Here is a 14995-nt window from a genome sequence, read left to right as displayed (position 1 = left end):
CAGGCCTCCGCTCCTGGAAGGCAGAAGTGCTCTCTTATTAGAGAGCAGAGCTGCCGCGGCTTCCCAGGAGAGGCTGTCCTGGGATGATGTGGCAAAAGCTGCTGCTTCTATGGGTCACCCTGCGTGGAAGCAGAAGAGCCCAGGATTTCTCCAGGCACTGTCAGCAAGGCTCCCTTGCAGGAGGTGGGCGGCCCACAAGAGTCACCCAGCTCTGTCCAGCCCTTTGCCCACGCGGTCCACGCTGGCAGGGAGGTCCTGCGGTGACCAGCAGCTGCCGTTCACATCACCCAGAGAGAGTTATTCCATGGGGAGGCATCACCCCAGGCTTGAGGGGACAGCGCAGCTGTTATCTTGAGGTGTGCTCGGTGCCCCAGAACTATTCCCCGCTTCCCCTCACAGCTTCCGTGAGCACTGAGAGCAGGCTGCGTGGGCTGGGTGAGGTCCATCGGTCCCCCTGCATAGGCCCTCTGGCAATCCTCAGTTCGGGCTCGGAAATGCACACGCCCTTCTCTTGCAGACTTGCACACTGAGCAAGCCAGAGCAGCAGCATGGCTGGCAGGCTACTGGTCTTACTGGTCCTCCAAAAGCCAGTCCCAGTCAAGCACATGCTCAGGAAGCACTTGGGCACTGGCCAAAAAGGAAAGCTGGCATCCAGCACAGCCAGGCTGCCGCTTTTGGGTGTTTGTTCCTGCAAACTCACCACGAGCCACTGGGAGCCACAAGAAGAGGCCTTTCAAGAATGTCGTCTTCTGCAGGGCCATCATTTGCCTGGAGAAGAAGGAGTCCTGTGGCTGTCAATAAGCCAAGTCTTGAGCAAACCCCTTCACACATGGATTTTGTTTTCAGGCCCAAAGGCCACTGTTTGGAAGCCTGCTGCTGAGAGAGAGCTGACAGAGCAGCGCCCAGGAGGAAGAGGGTTTCTGTCCATGCCCGTGGTTCAACACTGCCGGCAGCTCTTCCCCAGAGGAAGGGCTCCAGGAGCAGCTTCTGAAAGGGAATGAAAATAAACCTGGGAAGTCAAGAGGTGGAGCAGTCTTTCTGGTGTGGGCCTTGCTGTCTCTTTGCCTGGAGAAGCAGGCGTCTTCCCACCTGTGACCACTCAGGTCTCTCCAGCGGTGTTTTTCCATGCGGCTGGGAAGCGCAGGATTTTTGTCTGGCTTCCCTCCCAGAGGCGTCTGTCCTGGTTTAATTTAGTGAGGGAGGATAGGACATATCATGCTATACAGCTATGAACTATGATACTGTAAATACATTGGCCTGTGACCAGCCAAGAACACTGATCTGACTTTCCAAGCACTTGTTGCCTTAGGAGAAGAAATGACTCAAATTAGGGAAGCGAGTCTGGCTCGCTCTCCAGTGTTAAGCCTGGGCCCCTCTTCCCTCCAGGGCCGCCTGCCATGGCACTTTACTCACCAGATCCCTGAAAAGGCCAAAGTCTGCCCTCCTGAAACCCAGGGCAGAGACCTTGCTGCGCACCCTCCTCACTGCCCCGAGGATCCTGAACTCCACCATCTCATGGTCGCTGCAGCCAAGGCTGTCCTTTAGTTTCACATCCCCCACCAGCCCCTCCCTGTTGGTGAGCACAAGGTCGAGCATGGCACCCCTCCTTGTCGGCCCCTCTCGCCTGCAGGAGGAAGTTGTCGTCCACGCATTCCAGGAACCTCCTGGACTGCCTGTGCCCTGCCGTGTTGTCTCTCCAGCAGACGTCAGGGTGGTTGAAGTCCCCCATGAGGACCAGGGCTTGTGACTGCGAGGCTGCTCCTATCTGCCCTTGGAGGGCTTTGTCCGTTCTGTCCTCCTGGCCAGGCGGCCCATAGCACACCCCCACTGTAATGTCCCCTGTCCCTGCCCTCCCCCATCAGCTCTGTCAGCTCCTCCTCCCTCCCCAGGCGGAGCTCCATGCACTCCAGCCGGTTGCTGACATAGAGAGTGACACCCTCTCCTTGTCTCCCCTGCGTGTCCTTCCTAAAAGGCTTGTATCCCTCCATGCCGACGCTCCAGTCGTACGAGTCGTCCCACCACGTCTCCGTGATGCCAATGAGGTCGTAGCCCTGCTCGTGTGCACGCATCTCCAGCTCTTCCTGTTTGTTCCCCATGCTGCGTGTGGTGGCGCAGAGGCACTGAAGCTGGGCCCCGATGAAGCTGACTGTCTGTCTGCAGCAATGGGAGCTCCTTTGGCCTGCAGTTCAGGTTCTCTTGTACTTACCTGCGATCCTTCCCCGGGTTCTGGGCACTCGGGGCTGGCACTGGCGCCATGCTGACAGCGGTGGGCTGGACTGTGCTCCCCCTCCCCCAGCAACACCAGTTTAAAGCCCTCCTGAGGAGCCAGGCAAGCCTTTGGCCAAGGATGCTCTTTCCCTTCTCAGTTGGGTGCACCCCGTCCGTCCCCAGTAGACCAGGCTTCTCAAAGCCAGTCCCGTGGTGTACGTAGCCGAAGCCCTGGCTGTGGCACCACTCCTGTAGCCATGTGTTGACCTGCCAGATTTGACTGGCCCTTTCAGGCCCCTGCCCTTTGACCGGGAGGACTGATGAGAAGGCCACCTGCACCCCAGAGCCCTTAAGTGTTGCTCCCAGGGCCCTGAAGTCCTTCCTGATGCTCCTCAGGCTGCTGCTGGCTGTTCACTGGCACCCACGTGAAACACCAGCAGCGGATAACAGTCCGTGGGCTGTACGAGGTCTGGTAGTCTCTTAGGGACACCCCTGACATGAGCCCCTGGCAGACAGCACACCTCTCTGGAGAGCGCGCCGCGTTGGCAGATGGGTGCCTCCGTACCTGTCAGAAGAGAGTCGCCCACTGCTACCACCTGTGGCCTTCTCTGGGTTGGACTGGTCATTACGTGAGCAGGTGGGGCTGACCAGCAAGGACGCAAAGGCTTCGGTGGCAGCGCGGCTGGGCTGTGGGGCGGCGTGGGGGGCCGGGGTGGTGTGGGGGCAGCAGGGCAGGCGGGGGGCAGCATCCTGTCCACCAGCTCTGTCTGCTGATGCGGTGGATGTTCCCGCTCAGGATCCCGCACCATCAGCGTGGGATGGGTGCTGGGTGTTTTCCTCATCTTTGGAGCCCTAAACCAGCTTCCTAGATCGCCTGTGGGCCACTCCAAAAGAAGTTTCCTAAAATGAAATGCATGGGAATGCCTAAGGGTGGGGAAAAATATGTGAAAAGGTGATAAATAAGGTGCTGGCACATTATTTTATTATTATTTGATTTTTTTCCTAGTATATTTTTCCCCAGTGCACTGTACATAGAAATACCAACATTATTTTTGTTTTGCAGATACTGAAATATATTTATGTTACTGTAAGAGATGATCCAGTTTGGAAATTCTCTGTGTTGTAAATAAAACTGAGGCAGGGGAGGAAGGAGGGGAATGCACTAAGCAAATCCGTGATATTTATCGCTTTGAATCTCCGGTGTCTTTTGCAGGGTGGACGGGTGTCGGAGGGGTCCTTGGGGCTTTTTCAGGGGAGCTTTGGAGGTGATGGGGGAGTGGGCAGCACTGATTTGGAGGAAATCTATCTCCCTGAGGTTTGGGTCAGGAGCCAGGAAAGATTTGGAATGAGTAGGATTGAGTATTTATGTTTTTAATTAAAAAAAAAAATATTGCTTAAACTCTTCTTTTTTTTTTTTTTTTTAAATTCTTTATTTCTCTGTGCAAATAATTGCAATGAGCTGTGTGTTGCCGGAGGGAGGGGACAGCAGTGTCACACGCGTCACCCGTGCCAGACCCCGGGATGTGCAAGGAGGTCAGAAATGGGACTGGGGGGATGAAGGTGCTGGCACAAGACAGAAATCGCCCCTTTCAGACTGAGCCGTTCCTCCTCTCTGTGTTTTTGTTTGGGTTTTTTTCAGACCACTTGCAATACAATTAGTTAGAATTAATTTAAATCCAAAGAGGTTCTAGTTTCATATAGTTTTTTTTTTTATTTATTTCAAGATCCCCTCTGGCACAGGCTCAGGCAGGCCCTCTTACCTAAAACTCACGGAATTCAGAGAAAAATCTTGAGCCAAGCTGGGGTTAGAGGCCCAGTGCCTGGAAATCCCCTGGGACCAGCAACATGCGGGATCCCGATGGGAGGCTTGGAAGGGTTGGAGATGTCAGGAACCAGCTGCCGAATTTAACAAAGGTTTTATTACAATTTAGGGAAAGCTGCCGGATCTGCAGCGCTGCGGGAGTGGTTACAGAGAAAATAAAGCCAGAGGAATCCAGGTTTGAAGGGTAGGCTGATGCACGGGTGCAAATTATGGGAGGAGGTGACTGGGAAACACCGAATGGGTTAACGCGCGTGGTGGATAAATCCTCCCCTGGAGCATACAATTGCTGCTGGCGGTGGAGGGGGTCCAGCATCCCCAGGCTGATGCTGCTGGAAAGCTGATACCATGATTTGCCATTTAATTGTACCTTAAAAATAAAAACCAGACACCAAATAGCTTCTCAGAATAGGAACTCCCCACAAAACCAGTTTAGGAGCTTGGAAACAGTGGCATTGATTTTCTCCTTTGCAAAGGAGCAACTGCTTTGCTCCAACGGGACCAAACCATGCTAATATTCCCTATAAATGCCAATGATGATCCCAGCATGTTAACGCTGAGATGAAATGTCAACCGTCAGAATAAAGTGCAGTGAGAACAAAACAGCCTCTTCCCCTCCTAAATTATTAACTCCCTCCCAAAATGGCTTCATATTCCTTGTTTTATTTTGTTACAAGTAAGCACCACGGAATCCACATGGGCCAGTGTTGTAGTTCAGCCCTGACTGGGATGAGACCATGCAAAAATGACAAGTGGCATCAGGGAGCTACACTCTGCCTTTGCACTAACACCACTGATTGGTGGCTACGTTTTGAAATTACTCCTTGATTCGGTTTTAATTGGCCACGTTTGTTGTTTGGGATGACTTACGCCAGTGGTTGGAACGTGTCTAGGAAGGGGATGCTGCGGGGCTCCTCCTTCAGGTACCTCTTTGTGGAGCTGCTGAAAATAAGAAAATGTGGAGAGAAAACTTCTAAAAACAAATAATCAATTGGGACTGGAGGCTCGTGGTGTGGTGTGAGGTTATTTCCAGCACGGTCCCATTCCCCTCTCCCCTTTTCACCTGTACCGCTTGGTGTTGATGAGCCAGTGCACAAAGTCCTTGGCCTTCATCTTGTCCAGGTAGCGAGTGAAGTCGCTGGTGAAGGTGCCTTCTGAGTGCCGCTTGATATTGGACGCGAAGCTTTGGGCGCTTTGCGCTCTGTACAATTGCCATCTGCTCAGGAGAGATGGATGGGGGAAGAAGAGGTGGTTTAACGCACATCGTGGCATCCTGCATCTGCCCTGCACGAGGTCCCCAGGTCCCCTGTGTCCTCTAAAGTGCTTCACCGTGTGGAGCATCCTCCAGAAAAGTGCAATAATACATAAAAATAACGGGGTCTGCCAAGCCCGGCCAGGGTTGTTCCTGACATCAGATACCTGCAGTATCCTATCCTGGATTATTTGCCCAGCTGCGGTGGGTTTGTGCCTCCACCCTGGTCCCTGCCTGCTGCTCCTGGGAGGGGGCGCGGTGCTGCCCCGAGGTTTAGATCCAGGATGGAAAGCTGATGTTGAGGTGCATGGCAGAAGGTTCCCAAAGGGTTTTCTTCCCACACGGCCGCCGGCATGTAGCGGGGCTCAGTACCATGCCCAAAGCACTGCCCCATCCTGGCTCTTGCCCTGTTGCATCCCCTTGCAGCCCATCTCTGGTGTGACACAGACAAGAAATCCTGGCAATGTCCCTGTGTGGGCTGGTAGGGAGCCAGGAGGGAGCTTGTCAGGATAAATACAACAGAAACAGGCACCGTAATAGCGAGGCTGCCCCGGTGCTGGGAGAGCCGGCAGCCGAGGGAACGGAGAGGTGAGCCGCTCCGACAGACCCTGCCCATACCTGGACGTGTCATCCAAGTCCTTGGGGCCCATCTGCCACCCTGCTGTGATCAGCACAGCAAACACCAGCCCGGAGAGGTACAGCCACCGGCCGATCTGCATTTGTCTTTCTGGAGAAGGCAGAAGTTGAGATAGAGATGTCCAGGGCTGCAGTCACCATTGATCCTCCCTGCCCCTGCGGGAGCCCTGGCAGCGCACACGGCACAGATCCGGCACAAGACAACCTCCTTCCCTGGTATCTTGGCAGTGTTTGATGGGTGCGTGTGAAAATCCCATCCTCACAATCACCTATTGGCGTGTCTACTGCTGCTTAGGTGCAGGCACGCAGCCACGAGAATGAGTTTGTACCATCTAAATATACGATTCATTGCAATAAACTTTATCCTGAACCTCCCTTTTTCTATCTAGGAGCAATCTTTCTATCTTAAGCTTATCACCAGAGCGCTGGAGAACTTTCCCAGCCGTTAGTGGCTCAGAAAAGCGGCTTTCAGAAGCACTGATTAATTAGACTTTTACATTTCTTATCTTTGCTGGATGCCTTAGCAGTTCAGGTGGAGTAAAATGCCAACCTCCACCCTTTCTCTCCCAAAAGTCAGACTTCAGTTGCCTACCGCCAAGCACTTCCATCACTCTGGTTTAATTTCTTCATGGGTTGGTGGTAAAGAAGGGAGAAAAAGTCACTTACCTTCTGCAAAGACAATCGTTCCTCTGAAAGCAAGACTCTATTTTCCTCCTTCAAACTGGTTGTGACTAAATTCTTCTCCTTACCAGTGCTTTTAAGCTTGTTAGCAGGATGCTGAAAGCTGATGGGTAGGTCATCGGTGCTCCTGGTTTTATTTGGATAGGTCATTATGAATCATTACAGGATTTTTTAAGTGGGGCTGTTGCAAAAAAAATATAGTTGCCATATTTTTCAGCCTACGCCCTCAGCAATAGGTTTTTTTTTGTTGCTATTGTTGTTGCTGTTTCTCTTTCCTTTTCTATTTTTTCCACTTCTTGGACCAAAGGAGTGACCTATCAGTTTCTTTCTTTCAGGTGAGGTGGCCCCTTATTGCCACAGTGCATCTTGCACGGAGAAATTATTTCTCTGCCCACGGGGCTGCCCTTTCAAATACCTTTGGTTTGAGTTAAAAAACATTAAGAAAAAGCAAGAGCAAAAAACTAAAAGAAGCATTTGGGTACCCAAGCACTTGCTGCTGCTTCCTGCAGTGCAAAATCCGGGTCACAGTTCATCAGCTGGACGGACACTACTTTTGGTGCAAGCCTGGTTTCGTCCCCCAAGGCCAGATCTGAAATTGTGGCCATTCACCATGATTTCTTCTGGTTTTGGGGATGATGGGAGGCACCGTGGGTGGCTGCAGATCTGGGTCAGCGTTTTTCCCCATGGGACATCCAGGCTCAGCCTGGGAGCTGGGGGAACATCTGGCACTCATCAGGCCAAGGAGGAGACTTTCAGAGGTGTCTCCTGGGAACTGGGCTCATTTTTTAAATCCTTGAGTCCAGCAAAGGAAAAAAGGCTTGAGAAGAGCAAAACTGAGCCCTGAAGAACCGGATCTGGCCCTGGAGGAGAGGATGATAACAGGTCCAGGTGGACACAGAGCAAAGCCCTCAGCTTCCCGTAGATGCTGGGAGGTCGGATCACCTTTGGAGGGCTGCTTGTCCAGAGGGCTGATGGCAGGCTGCTTGTGTGGGACAGTTTTGAGATATTTGGGGACTTCTTGGCGAATTAATGTCTACAGTTCGGTGCTTGGGGGACTAAACGTGCCTTTTAGCAGAGGTATGGGCAATGGGCTGATAAAAGCAAGTCTTAGGAAGCTGGGCCATGTTTCTCCCCCACCAAACACCAGTCATCAGAAAAGACGAGGGTTCCAAGTCCTGATTTCTCTGCCACTTACGATCCTTTCCCCCTGGGACCTTTCCTCTGGAGGCTGGGCAATTATTATTATTCTACCAAAGAGATTTCTGTAATTATTGTCACTGTCAAAATATGACTGGTGTTCAGAGGACACTCATCTTGAAGAGCCTTTTAATTAGGGACAACAATGGCCTTATGCGAAAGCCTGACATCAGAAGAGGAAGGTAGGAGATTAATTAGCTCAACCTATGGAGGAGAGGTCCAGATCTCCTACCCATCACCTGGATGAGATATTTATTAATGCCACCAAATTAGCTCATGATGACACTGTTTGCAATGTCCCCCTCACCCAGGAAGACACACGAGCTGTCCGCAGTGGTGGGGGCTCAGAAGAGCAATTCAGCTCAGCCAGCACAGTGCTCGTTGCGTTGCTTCTTAGTTTTCTTAATCATGGCTCAGAGTGTCAGAGGGGGTTGGACAAATGTCCTACAGGACACTTTCTCCACTGTCCATGAGTGATTTTCACCAGCGTGATTTCACCAGCGTGTCAGGACGTGGTTGGTGTCCCCTTTCCAAGTTTCCTCTGTGGTCTTCTCCTTTCCACCTGGGTTGAGTTGCGGGTGGCTCTCCCACCCTAGAGGACTGCACCATGAGGGCATGAACCTGTGTTTCAAAATGCACATGCAGATCGGGATTTTGTCCCGGTTTGTGACTTGGAGAGGTTCTAATGGACAGCAGGTGGCAGCCTTCCTCTGCCTGCCCTTCAGCTTCCTTGCAGCCTCCTCCTCGGTGCTTGCGGCTCCCAAAACACACGGTGTGTCCCTGCACGGAACGAAGTGATGTGATGTTGTCCTGGTTCTGGCCAGGATAGAGTTAATATTTACCTGAGCTGGGTGGAGAACTGAAGCTGGTAGCCCCTATGGCTGGGATAGTTAACTAATTAGCTAACAGCTGGGGTTAATTTACCCAAATTAGCCAAAGGGCTATTCCATCCCATCTGACATCATGCTCAGTATATAAGTGAGGAGGGTGCTGAAGGGAGGCGCTCCTAGTTGGAAGAGACTGGATGTGGAGATCTGTTGTGAGCTATTATACTGTATTTGTGTTCCATCACTCTATTGTTTTCTTGTCATTACTGTTAAATTTACTTTTTGTTTAATCTCAACCCGCGTGTTTGGTTTTTTTTTTTTGTTTGTCAAATCTCCTCCTATTCTCTCGGAGAGTGGGGGGAGTGAGAGAGAGACTGCGTAGTCTGGTCCCCGTTGGGGCTGAACTACGACAGATGTCCCTCTCTTCGGGGATGGAAGACCCCAGGCTGAGGGATGTTGCCAGGCTGGGTTGGTTTTGGTTCAAATCCTTGCTCTGTGTGCATCTTTGGAGGAGAACCTTTGAGGACACATGAATATCCTGCACTGATGGAGCATGGACCAAAGAAGTTGGTAGAGGAAAACTCCTGGACTGTACTCCATGTCCACCAACTCTTAGACAAACGCATCCATACCCCATCCAACCTTTGCTGCATTTTCCCATTAGGTCCCCCAAGGACTGATTTGCCTGGCTCTGCCAGTCTTGGTTTCTGCAAGCACGGGGTGAGACAGGAGAGGCCAGGCTGCTCTGATGGGGATGGTGGGACATGGCCTTGCTGGGCTGTCCAAGATCAGCCTGGAAACAAGAGGAGTTTATGCTTAAGCCTGCTCTTAAAGAGCACAAACCTGCAGGGCCTCGTTGTGCCCCCAGCCAGCTCCTGCGCTGGGGCTCGATTTCCCTGCCTGGTGCGATGGGGTCAGGCTGGCATGCCTCGATGCCTCTGTGCAACAGCAACCACAGAGTCACCACAGATACATCAAACTGCTCCAGTACTACTGTCCTGCAGCTGCAGGTGCAGTCAAACCAAGTGATGGTTGGTTTTGGAGTGATTTACTGCAGGCAAGGAGGAATAAAGGCTTTGACTTCACCTTCTTGGATGCTCTGCAAAGAGACCTTCGTCTCCCACAGACGTGCATTTCAGGTCCAACCCAGCACAAGAGAGCAGGGGATGGAAAAGCCTTCCCCTGTGTGTCCCCCGCAACCGCAGCTGGGGGGGGATCTGCACTCTCCACTCTTGTTTTCTCCGTGGCTGAAGGTGTTTGTGGCCCTCCTCCTCCTCACTGCAACTGGAGGCAATTTTATACCTGCGTGTCAGAGAGTGCTGCCTTTCTGTCAGCGGCCACTGCCAAGGCATAGCTGGGCAGAGAAAGCCCTTCTCAGGTGAGCGCTTTAACCCGAACACCTCCTTCGGGGTGATGCCGAGTGCATGGTTTCGGTTTCAGCATCTTCGGGGCTTTTTTTCCTGCCTTTTGCTTCACAGGTGTTTAAGAGCAAAAGGAGGGCCATTGAAGAATGACATTCTGCATTCCCAGCAAGGTATTTTGGCAGCTCTGAAAGAACACAGATTGTTTTCCTGCCTCTTTTCCCCTTGGTGCGTGCTTTTTCAGGCAGGAAACAGTATCTGCCTTTGATGCTGCAGAGCTGGAGGCCCACATCCTCCTGGCCTGTGCTCACAGCTTGGTGGCAGGGAGGAAGAGTGTGCAGGTGGGAGGAGAAACCATCTTACACCGCAGCTGGGCTGGGAGATGGGTGAGCTGACAGGGAATTGTAGGCAAAATGCGTTGGGGTTGAGCATGGGGCTCTCAGGTTTGGGATCTGGTTACTGGGGACCGCGCGAAGGTCAGGTTAGAGGCTCCGTCCTTTCGCCTGGGTTAACTTTGGCTAAAACCCCAGCAATCAGCTCAGCAGGTGGAGCAGGACATGGGGCACCTGGCTGAGCCCTCACTGCCCATAAAGCCTGGTGCTCAGCCCCTCTGTGGTCTCCAGCTCCACAAGCTTGCTGGTTTTCCTGCTGCCTGTGTGCTCTCAGCACGATGCTCTGCAGTGGAAGGGGGGTGCTTCCCTTTTGCTTTTGGAGGAGAGCAGTTGCTGTGAGCTGTGCAAGGTCCTGTTAGGTGATTTTGGGCAAGCTGTGGGTGCAGGGAGCAGGCTTCGTCGCTTGGGATGCCCAGCACCAAGCGAATGCCAGTTTATGCTGGGGCCCTGCGGGAGCTGAACTGGGGCAGCTCTGGGCAAGTGAAGCTGTGAGCGTGTGGGGAGCTCCTGGGGAAATTTGGCTCAACACCTCAGTGGTTATGGGCCTGCAGCCTGCCAAAATCCTGGTTTAGGGTTAGGGTGCTTTTTTTTTTTTAATTACTCCTCCTTGCTTGAGACAAAGGGAGGGGGTGATTAATGCTTTCCTTCCACTAAATGTCCTCTTGGCTTTGAAATGTGGAAGACTTTGTCAGGTTTACTCTTTTACCTGTCTCTCCGTCCTGGCCATGCTGCTATAAAAATCTTACAGCTACTGATGAGACAACTTACCACTGGGCATGGGCTAGAAAGTCCTCAGTAGAGCCTGGAGCAAACGTGGCAGAAGTTTTGATATCACCCTCTTGATTTCTGTGGGTCCTCAGCAGTCTTGTGTGTGCTTAAATAACCCTTGACTCATTAGCTTTGCAAAAAATCCTGTATCAGAGACCTTCTTTGGCTGTTTGTAGTGGCTTTTGGTTTGGCAGTGATCGTTGGTAGCAGGCTGATGAAACCCGATTGTGCTATAAATCAAAACTGCTTTGCATCCAAATGCAACAATTAATCTTGGGTGTGTTAGTGCAATTAGATGACAAATTGTGCCTCAAGATTCACTTGCTTGTTTATATAGAGAAGCCGTGTTTGCTCAGCCAGGAATGTTTGGCTGTGGTTTTCAGTCTACCCCAGGGGACATCGAGTGATAAACCCAGGGAGTCGCAGCCTGCTGCAGCTGCAGAATTTGGACACTTTGGCTTCAGCTCCTTCACCTGGAGACCAAAAGTTTGTCTGCCCACTTACACCAACTTTTTTTTTTTGCTAATTTGGCTTGTCTAAGCCCTCCTTTTTTCCAAGATGCTAGTGCAGAATTTATTCTTGCAGTGCTCCAGTCTAGTGCAGGAGGACTGGAGCCCCACCAGATGGGAGCAAACATGGCTTTCAGGCCCGCACCTCCCGTGCTGGGAAGAGACGCTCCTGGCACTCCTGGGTATCAGATTTGAGTGCTCTGCTCCAGTTTTGAGGCCATCAGGCTGGTGCTAAACAGCAGTGGCAGAAGCTGAAAACCCTGCAGCCAATCTGCTGCTGGATGTTTGCTCCTGAAGATCTTGCCGTGGGACGTCTCACTTACAGATAATCTCGGTGCGTGCCTTGACGTGAGCGGATGCGCTGTGCAGTGGGGAAGAGTCCTATTAACGCAACACGGCGTTGTTTGGCTTGAACCACAGAAAAGTTGTGGTGGCTGCTGGAGCCAAGGTGTGTTCTTCAGATGCATTGCTGTTTCTGTGACAAAAAAAAAGAGTATTTGAGGCTTGAATGATACAGAAGGGATGAGTAGACTTTAGCACAGGCTCTCATTCTTGCAGGGATGCAGCCTGCAGAGAGGGAGAGCTGAATTCTGCTGGTTCGTGATGTTCAGCTGCAGTTTTTAGCTCAAAACCCAAAGCAAAATTCTAACACAGACAACGTGGCAAAAATCCAGGCCAAAGACGTTGAGATGAAAAGCCTCTTGATGTCACCAGTGCCAGTAGGTGCATATTTACACATGACTTAAACGAAGGGTTTATCCACTGATTAACTGTTCTGGCGGGATTTCTTTGTGAAACACCCACAGATGTTGTCTTATCTACTGGGAAAAAAACCAAGCTCGTAGCATTTTATATCCTTTTTCCTGATGATGATGATCAGTGATGATAACAGCTATCATAATTCCTATGGACTCTGGTCTCGAAGTGGAGGGCACCGGCTCTCAGCGAGAGAGCAATTAGCTGTCTGGATATGTAGCCTAAAAAAATAAGGAATTTTTTCTTAAAGAGTGGAGAAACGACTCATTTTCTCTAGCCTCATGCTGCTTTGCCAGGACAACAGCTGCTGTCACCAAATAAATACAGCTCCTGGGAATGAGGGAAAAATCCCCTCCGCTAAAAGTTGAAAGAATTGTTGAGGAAGGAGAATTGATTTTTCTTTATTTGTGACTTTTTTTTTTTAAAGGCGAATTACGAAGGACATTTTAAGTTTATTTTCATCCCTTTTTTCTAGGGTGCTGTCGTAGTTCAGCCCCAATCGGGACCAGACTACGCAGTCTCTCTCTCGCTCCCCCCACCCTCCAAGAGAATAGGGGGAGATGATATAAGAAAAACGGCTCGAGGTTTGAGATAAGGACGGGGAGAAATCCTTAAAGTTACCGTTACAGGCAAAACAGACTCGACTTGGGGAAAACTATTCATTTATTTCTAAAATTAGCAGGAGAATGAGACAGGGAACAAGATAACCTCCCCCCACCCCTCCCTCTTCCCGGGCTTAACATTATCTCTACTACCTTCCCCTCCCGAGCGGCACGGGGGCGGAAGAGGGAATGGGGGTCGCAGTCAGTTCATCACGCGTTGTTTTACGCCGCTGTATCATCGTCAGGGGAAGAACTCCTCGCATTCCTCCTCTGCTCCAGCGTGGGGTCCCTCCCACGGGCCACAGTCCTTCGTGAAACTGCTCCGGCGTGGGTCATCTCTTCCACGGGGGTGCAGTCCCTCTAGAACAGCTGTCCCAGCGGGCCCTCCACGGGCCACAGCCTCCTTCAGGCCTCCACCTGCTCTGGCGTGGGGTCCTCCACGGGCTGCAGGTGGATCTCTGCCCCTCCGTGGACCTCCATGGGCTGCAGGGGGACAACCTGCTCCACCATGGTCGTCACCACGAGTTGCAGAGGAATCTTGGCCAGGAGCCATATTACTCCTCCCCCTCCTCCTTCACTGACCTTGGCGTCTGCAGCCGTTCCTCACAACAGGCTGGCAGACGCCTCTCAGGATCCTTTTTACATCTTATTCACTTCTCATCTCCTCTCCACTTCTTGCAGCCAGGCCGGGCCGAGTTGGGCCCAGTCGGCTGCCCGGCAGGAGGCCAGAGGGTGAGGCCTGCAAGGCCCACGAGGCTCGCGCTTCCCCCTCTCTGCCCCCCGCTCAGCTGCTTCACATCTCTTCTCCTTCCTTTTTTTTTTTCTGTTTTCCCCTACTTAAATTCGTTATCGCAGAGGCGTTATCACGGGACATTCTGCTACCAATTGGCTTGGCCTTGGCCAGCAGCAGGTCCGCTCTAGGCCCGGCCGAGTCCACTGAACAAAGGGGAGCGACTTCTAGCAGTTTCCTACAGAAGCTGCCACCTTAGGCCCCCCCTCACCAGAACAGGTGCACAAGAGGGCATTGTATCAACCTACAGCTGCACCTTGCTTTTGGGCAAAGAACTCTTGCTGCCTTGCCAAACAGGAGTAATGTCAAGCCAGTGGAGAAGGGCCTGTGTTCTGGAGGACACACAACAGAGGATTTGTTTTGTTTTGTTGGCTAGTGGTTATTTTTTTTTTAGGGATTCTTTCTGAGCTGAACTGGTTTCCATTTCTTGGACCCAGCTCTGCGGTTTTGCTGCATGGGAAGGGTCCTCCCTTGCTCCTCCCTTGTGCCTCCTGATGCTGGTTGGAGGCAATGAACTTGGGGACCTCTTGTTTTGGAGTAAACCAGCCCAAATCCTGAGTGTGTGTCTCCCCTGGGTAGGAGCTTGGGCAGTTCAGAGGTCTCCACTGGGCTGTGATTTAATGAAGCTGTTTAATCTCCTCCTTGCTTGCCAAATCCTTGCATCCTTCTTGCTCTCAGGGGCTGTGCCTAGGAACTCCTGGCTCTGAACTGACCTTTCCCAACAAAGCACCTTTGTCAGGCAGACCTCAGGGCTGCGGGGTTGCTTTTTTATTTTCCCTTCTTTACTTTTTTTATTGATGGCACCACCCAGCAGCACAAGGTTGCATTATACGAGCCGCCGTTGGACTTTGCTTGTTTGCAGAAGGGTGATTAAGAACCAACGGGCAGTGGCGGGCTGTATCCTGGAAAGCGGAGGCTGAAAGTTTGAGCAAGAGGAACCTTGGCAGCAGAAATGCAGCCCCGATCCAGCTGGCAGTGAGCCTGCGGTCCCCATGAGCCAGGGAAGGAGGGAACCTTGTTTTCACATGGGGTGCCATGGCTGATTTTTGGGGGAGGGTGGGTTGGAGCAGGAGTGGGTTTTTTCCCCTGAGGTGGACCTTTTCTGGTGAGGTTTTTCCTGGTCCCATGTCCATTGTCCATGGAGCATCCCAGCAGAAGGCAGCAAGAGATGTCTGGGCACCCATCGCTTCCCATGGG

The 14995-nt window shown here is 51.9% G+C and overlaps 1 protein-coding gene across 1 annotated transcript; it reads right to left on the bottom strand.

Annotated features, from left to right (window-relative positions):
* Positions 1 to 4893: 4893 nt before the first annotated feature.
* Positions 4894 to 5998, bottom strand: LOC104476627 (exendin-3-like). The gene is made up of 3 exons (XM_086768651.1): positions 5898 to 5998; positions 5091 to 5243; positions 4894 to 4969 (listed from the first exon to the last, which is right to left on the bottom strand). Exons 1-3 carry the CDS (start codon positions 5996 to 5998, stop codon positions 4894 to 4896), a joined length of 330 nt encoding a protein of 109 aa, XP_086624777.1.
* Positions 5999 to 14995: the final 8997 nt, after the last annotated feature.

Source organism: Chlamydotis macqueenii, chromosome 29 (genome assembly GCF_036417535.1).
Source record: "Chlamydotis macqueenii isolate bChlMac1 chromosome 29, bChlMac1.mat, whole genome shotgun sequence".
Lineage (NCBI taxonomy): Eukaryota > Metazoa > Chordata > Aves > Otidiformes > Otididae > Chlamydotis > Chlamydotis macqueenii.
This window is presented reverse-complemented; position numbering and strand designations above follow the sequence as displayed.

What these genes read in the sequence shown, in the direction of transcription:
- LOC104476627 (XM_086768651.1), bottom strand. Translation starts at nt 5,998, where the DNA reads ATGCAGATCGGCCGGTGGCTGTACCTCTCCGGGCTGGTGTTTGCTGTG. An exon ending in GACTTGGATGACACGTCCAG is followed by an intron (nt 5,244 to 5,897) that starts GTATGGGCAGGG and finishes TCTCCTGAGCAG; the next exon opens with ATGGCAATTGTACAGAGCGC. An exon ending in ATCAACACCAAGCGGTACAG is followed by an intron (nt 4,970 to 5,090) that starts GTGAAAAGGGGA and finishes TCTTATTTTCAG; the next exon opens with CAGCTCCACAAAGAGGTACC.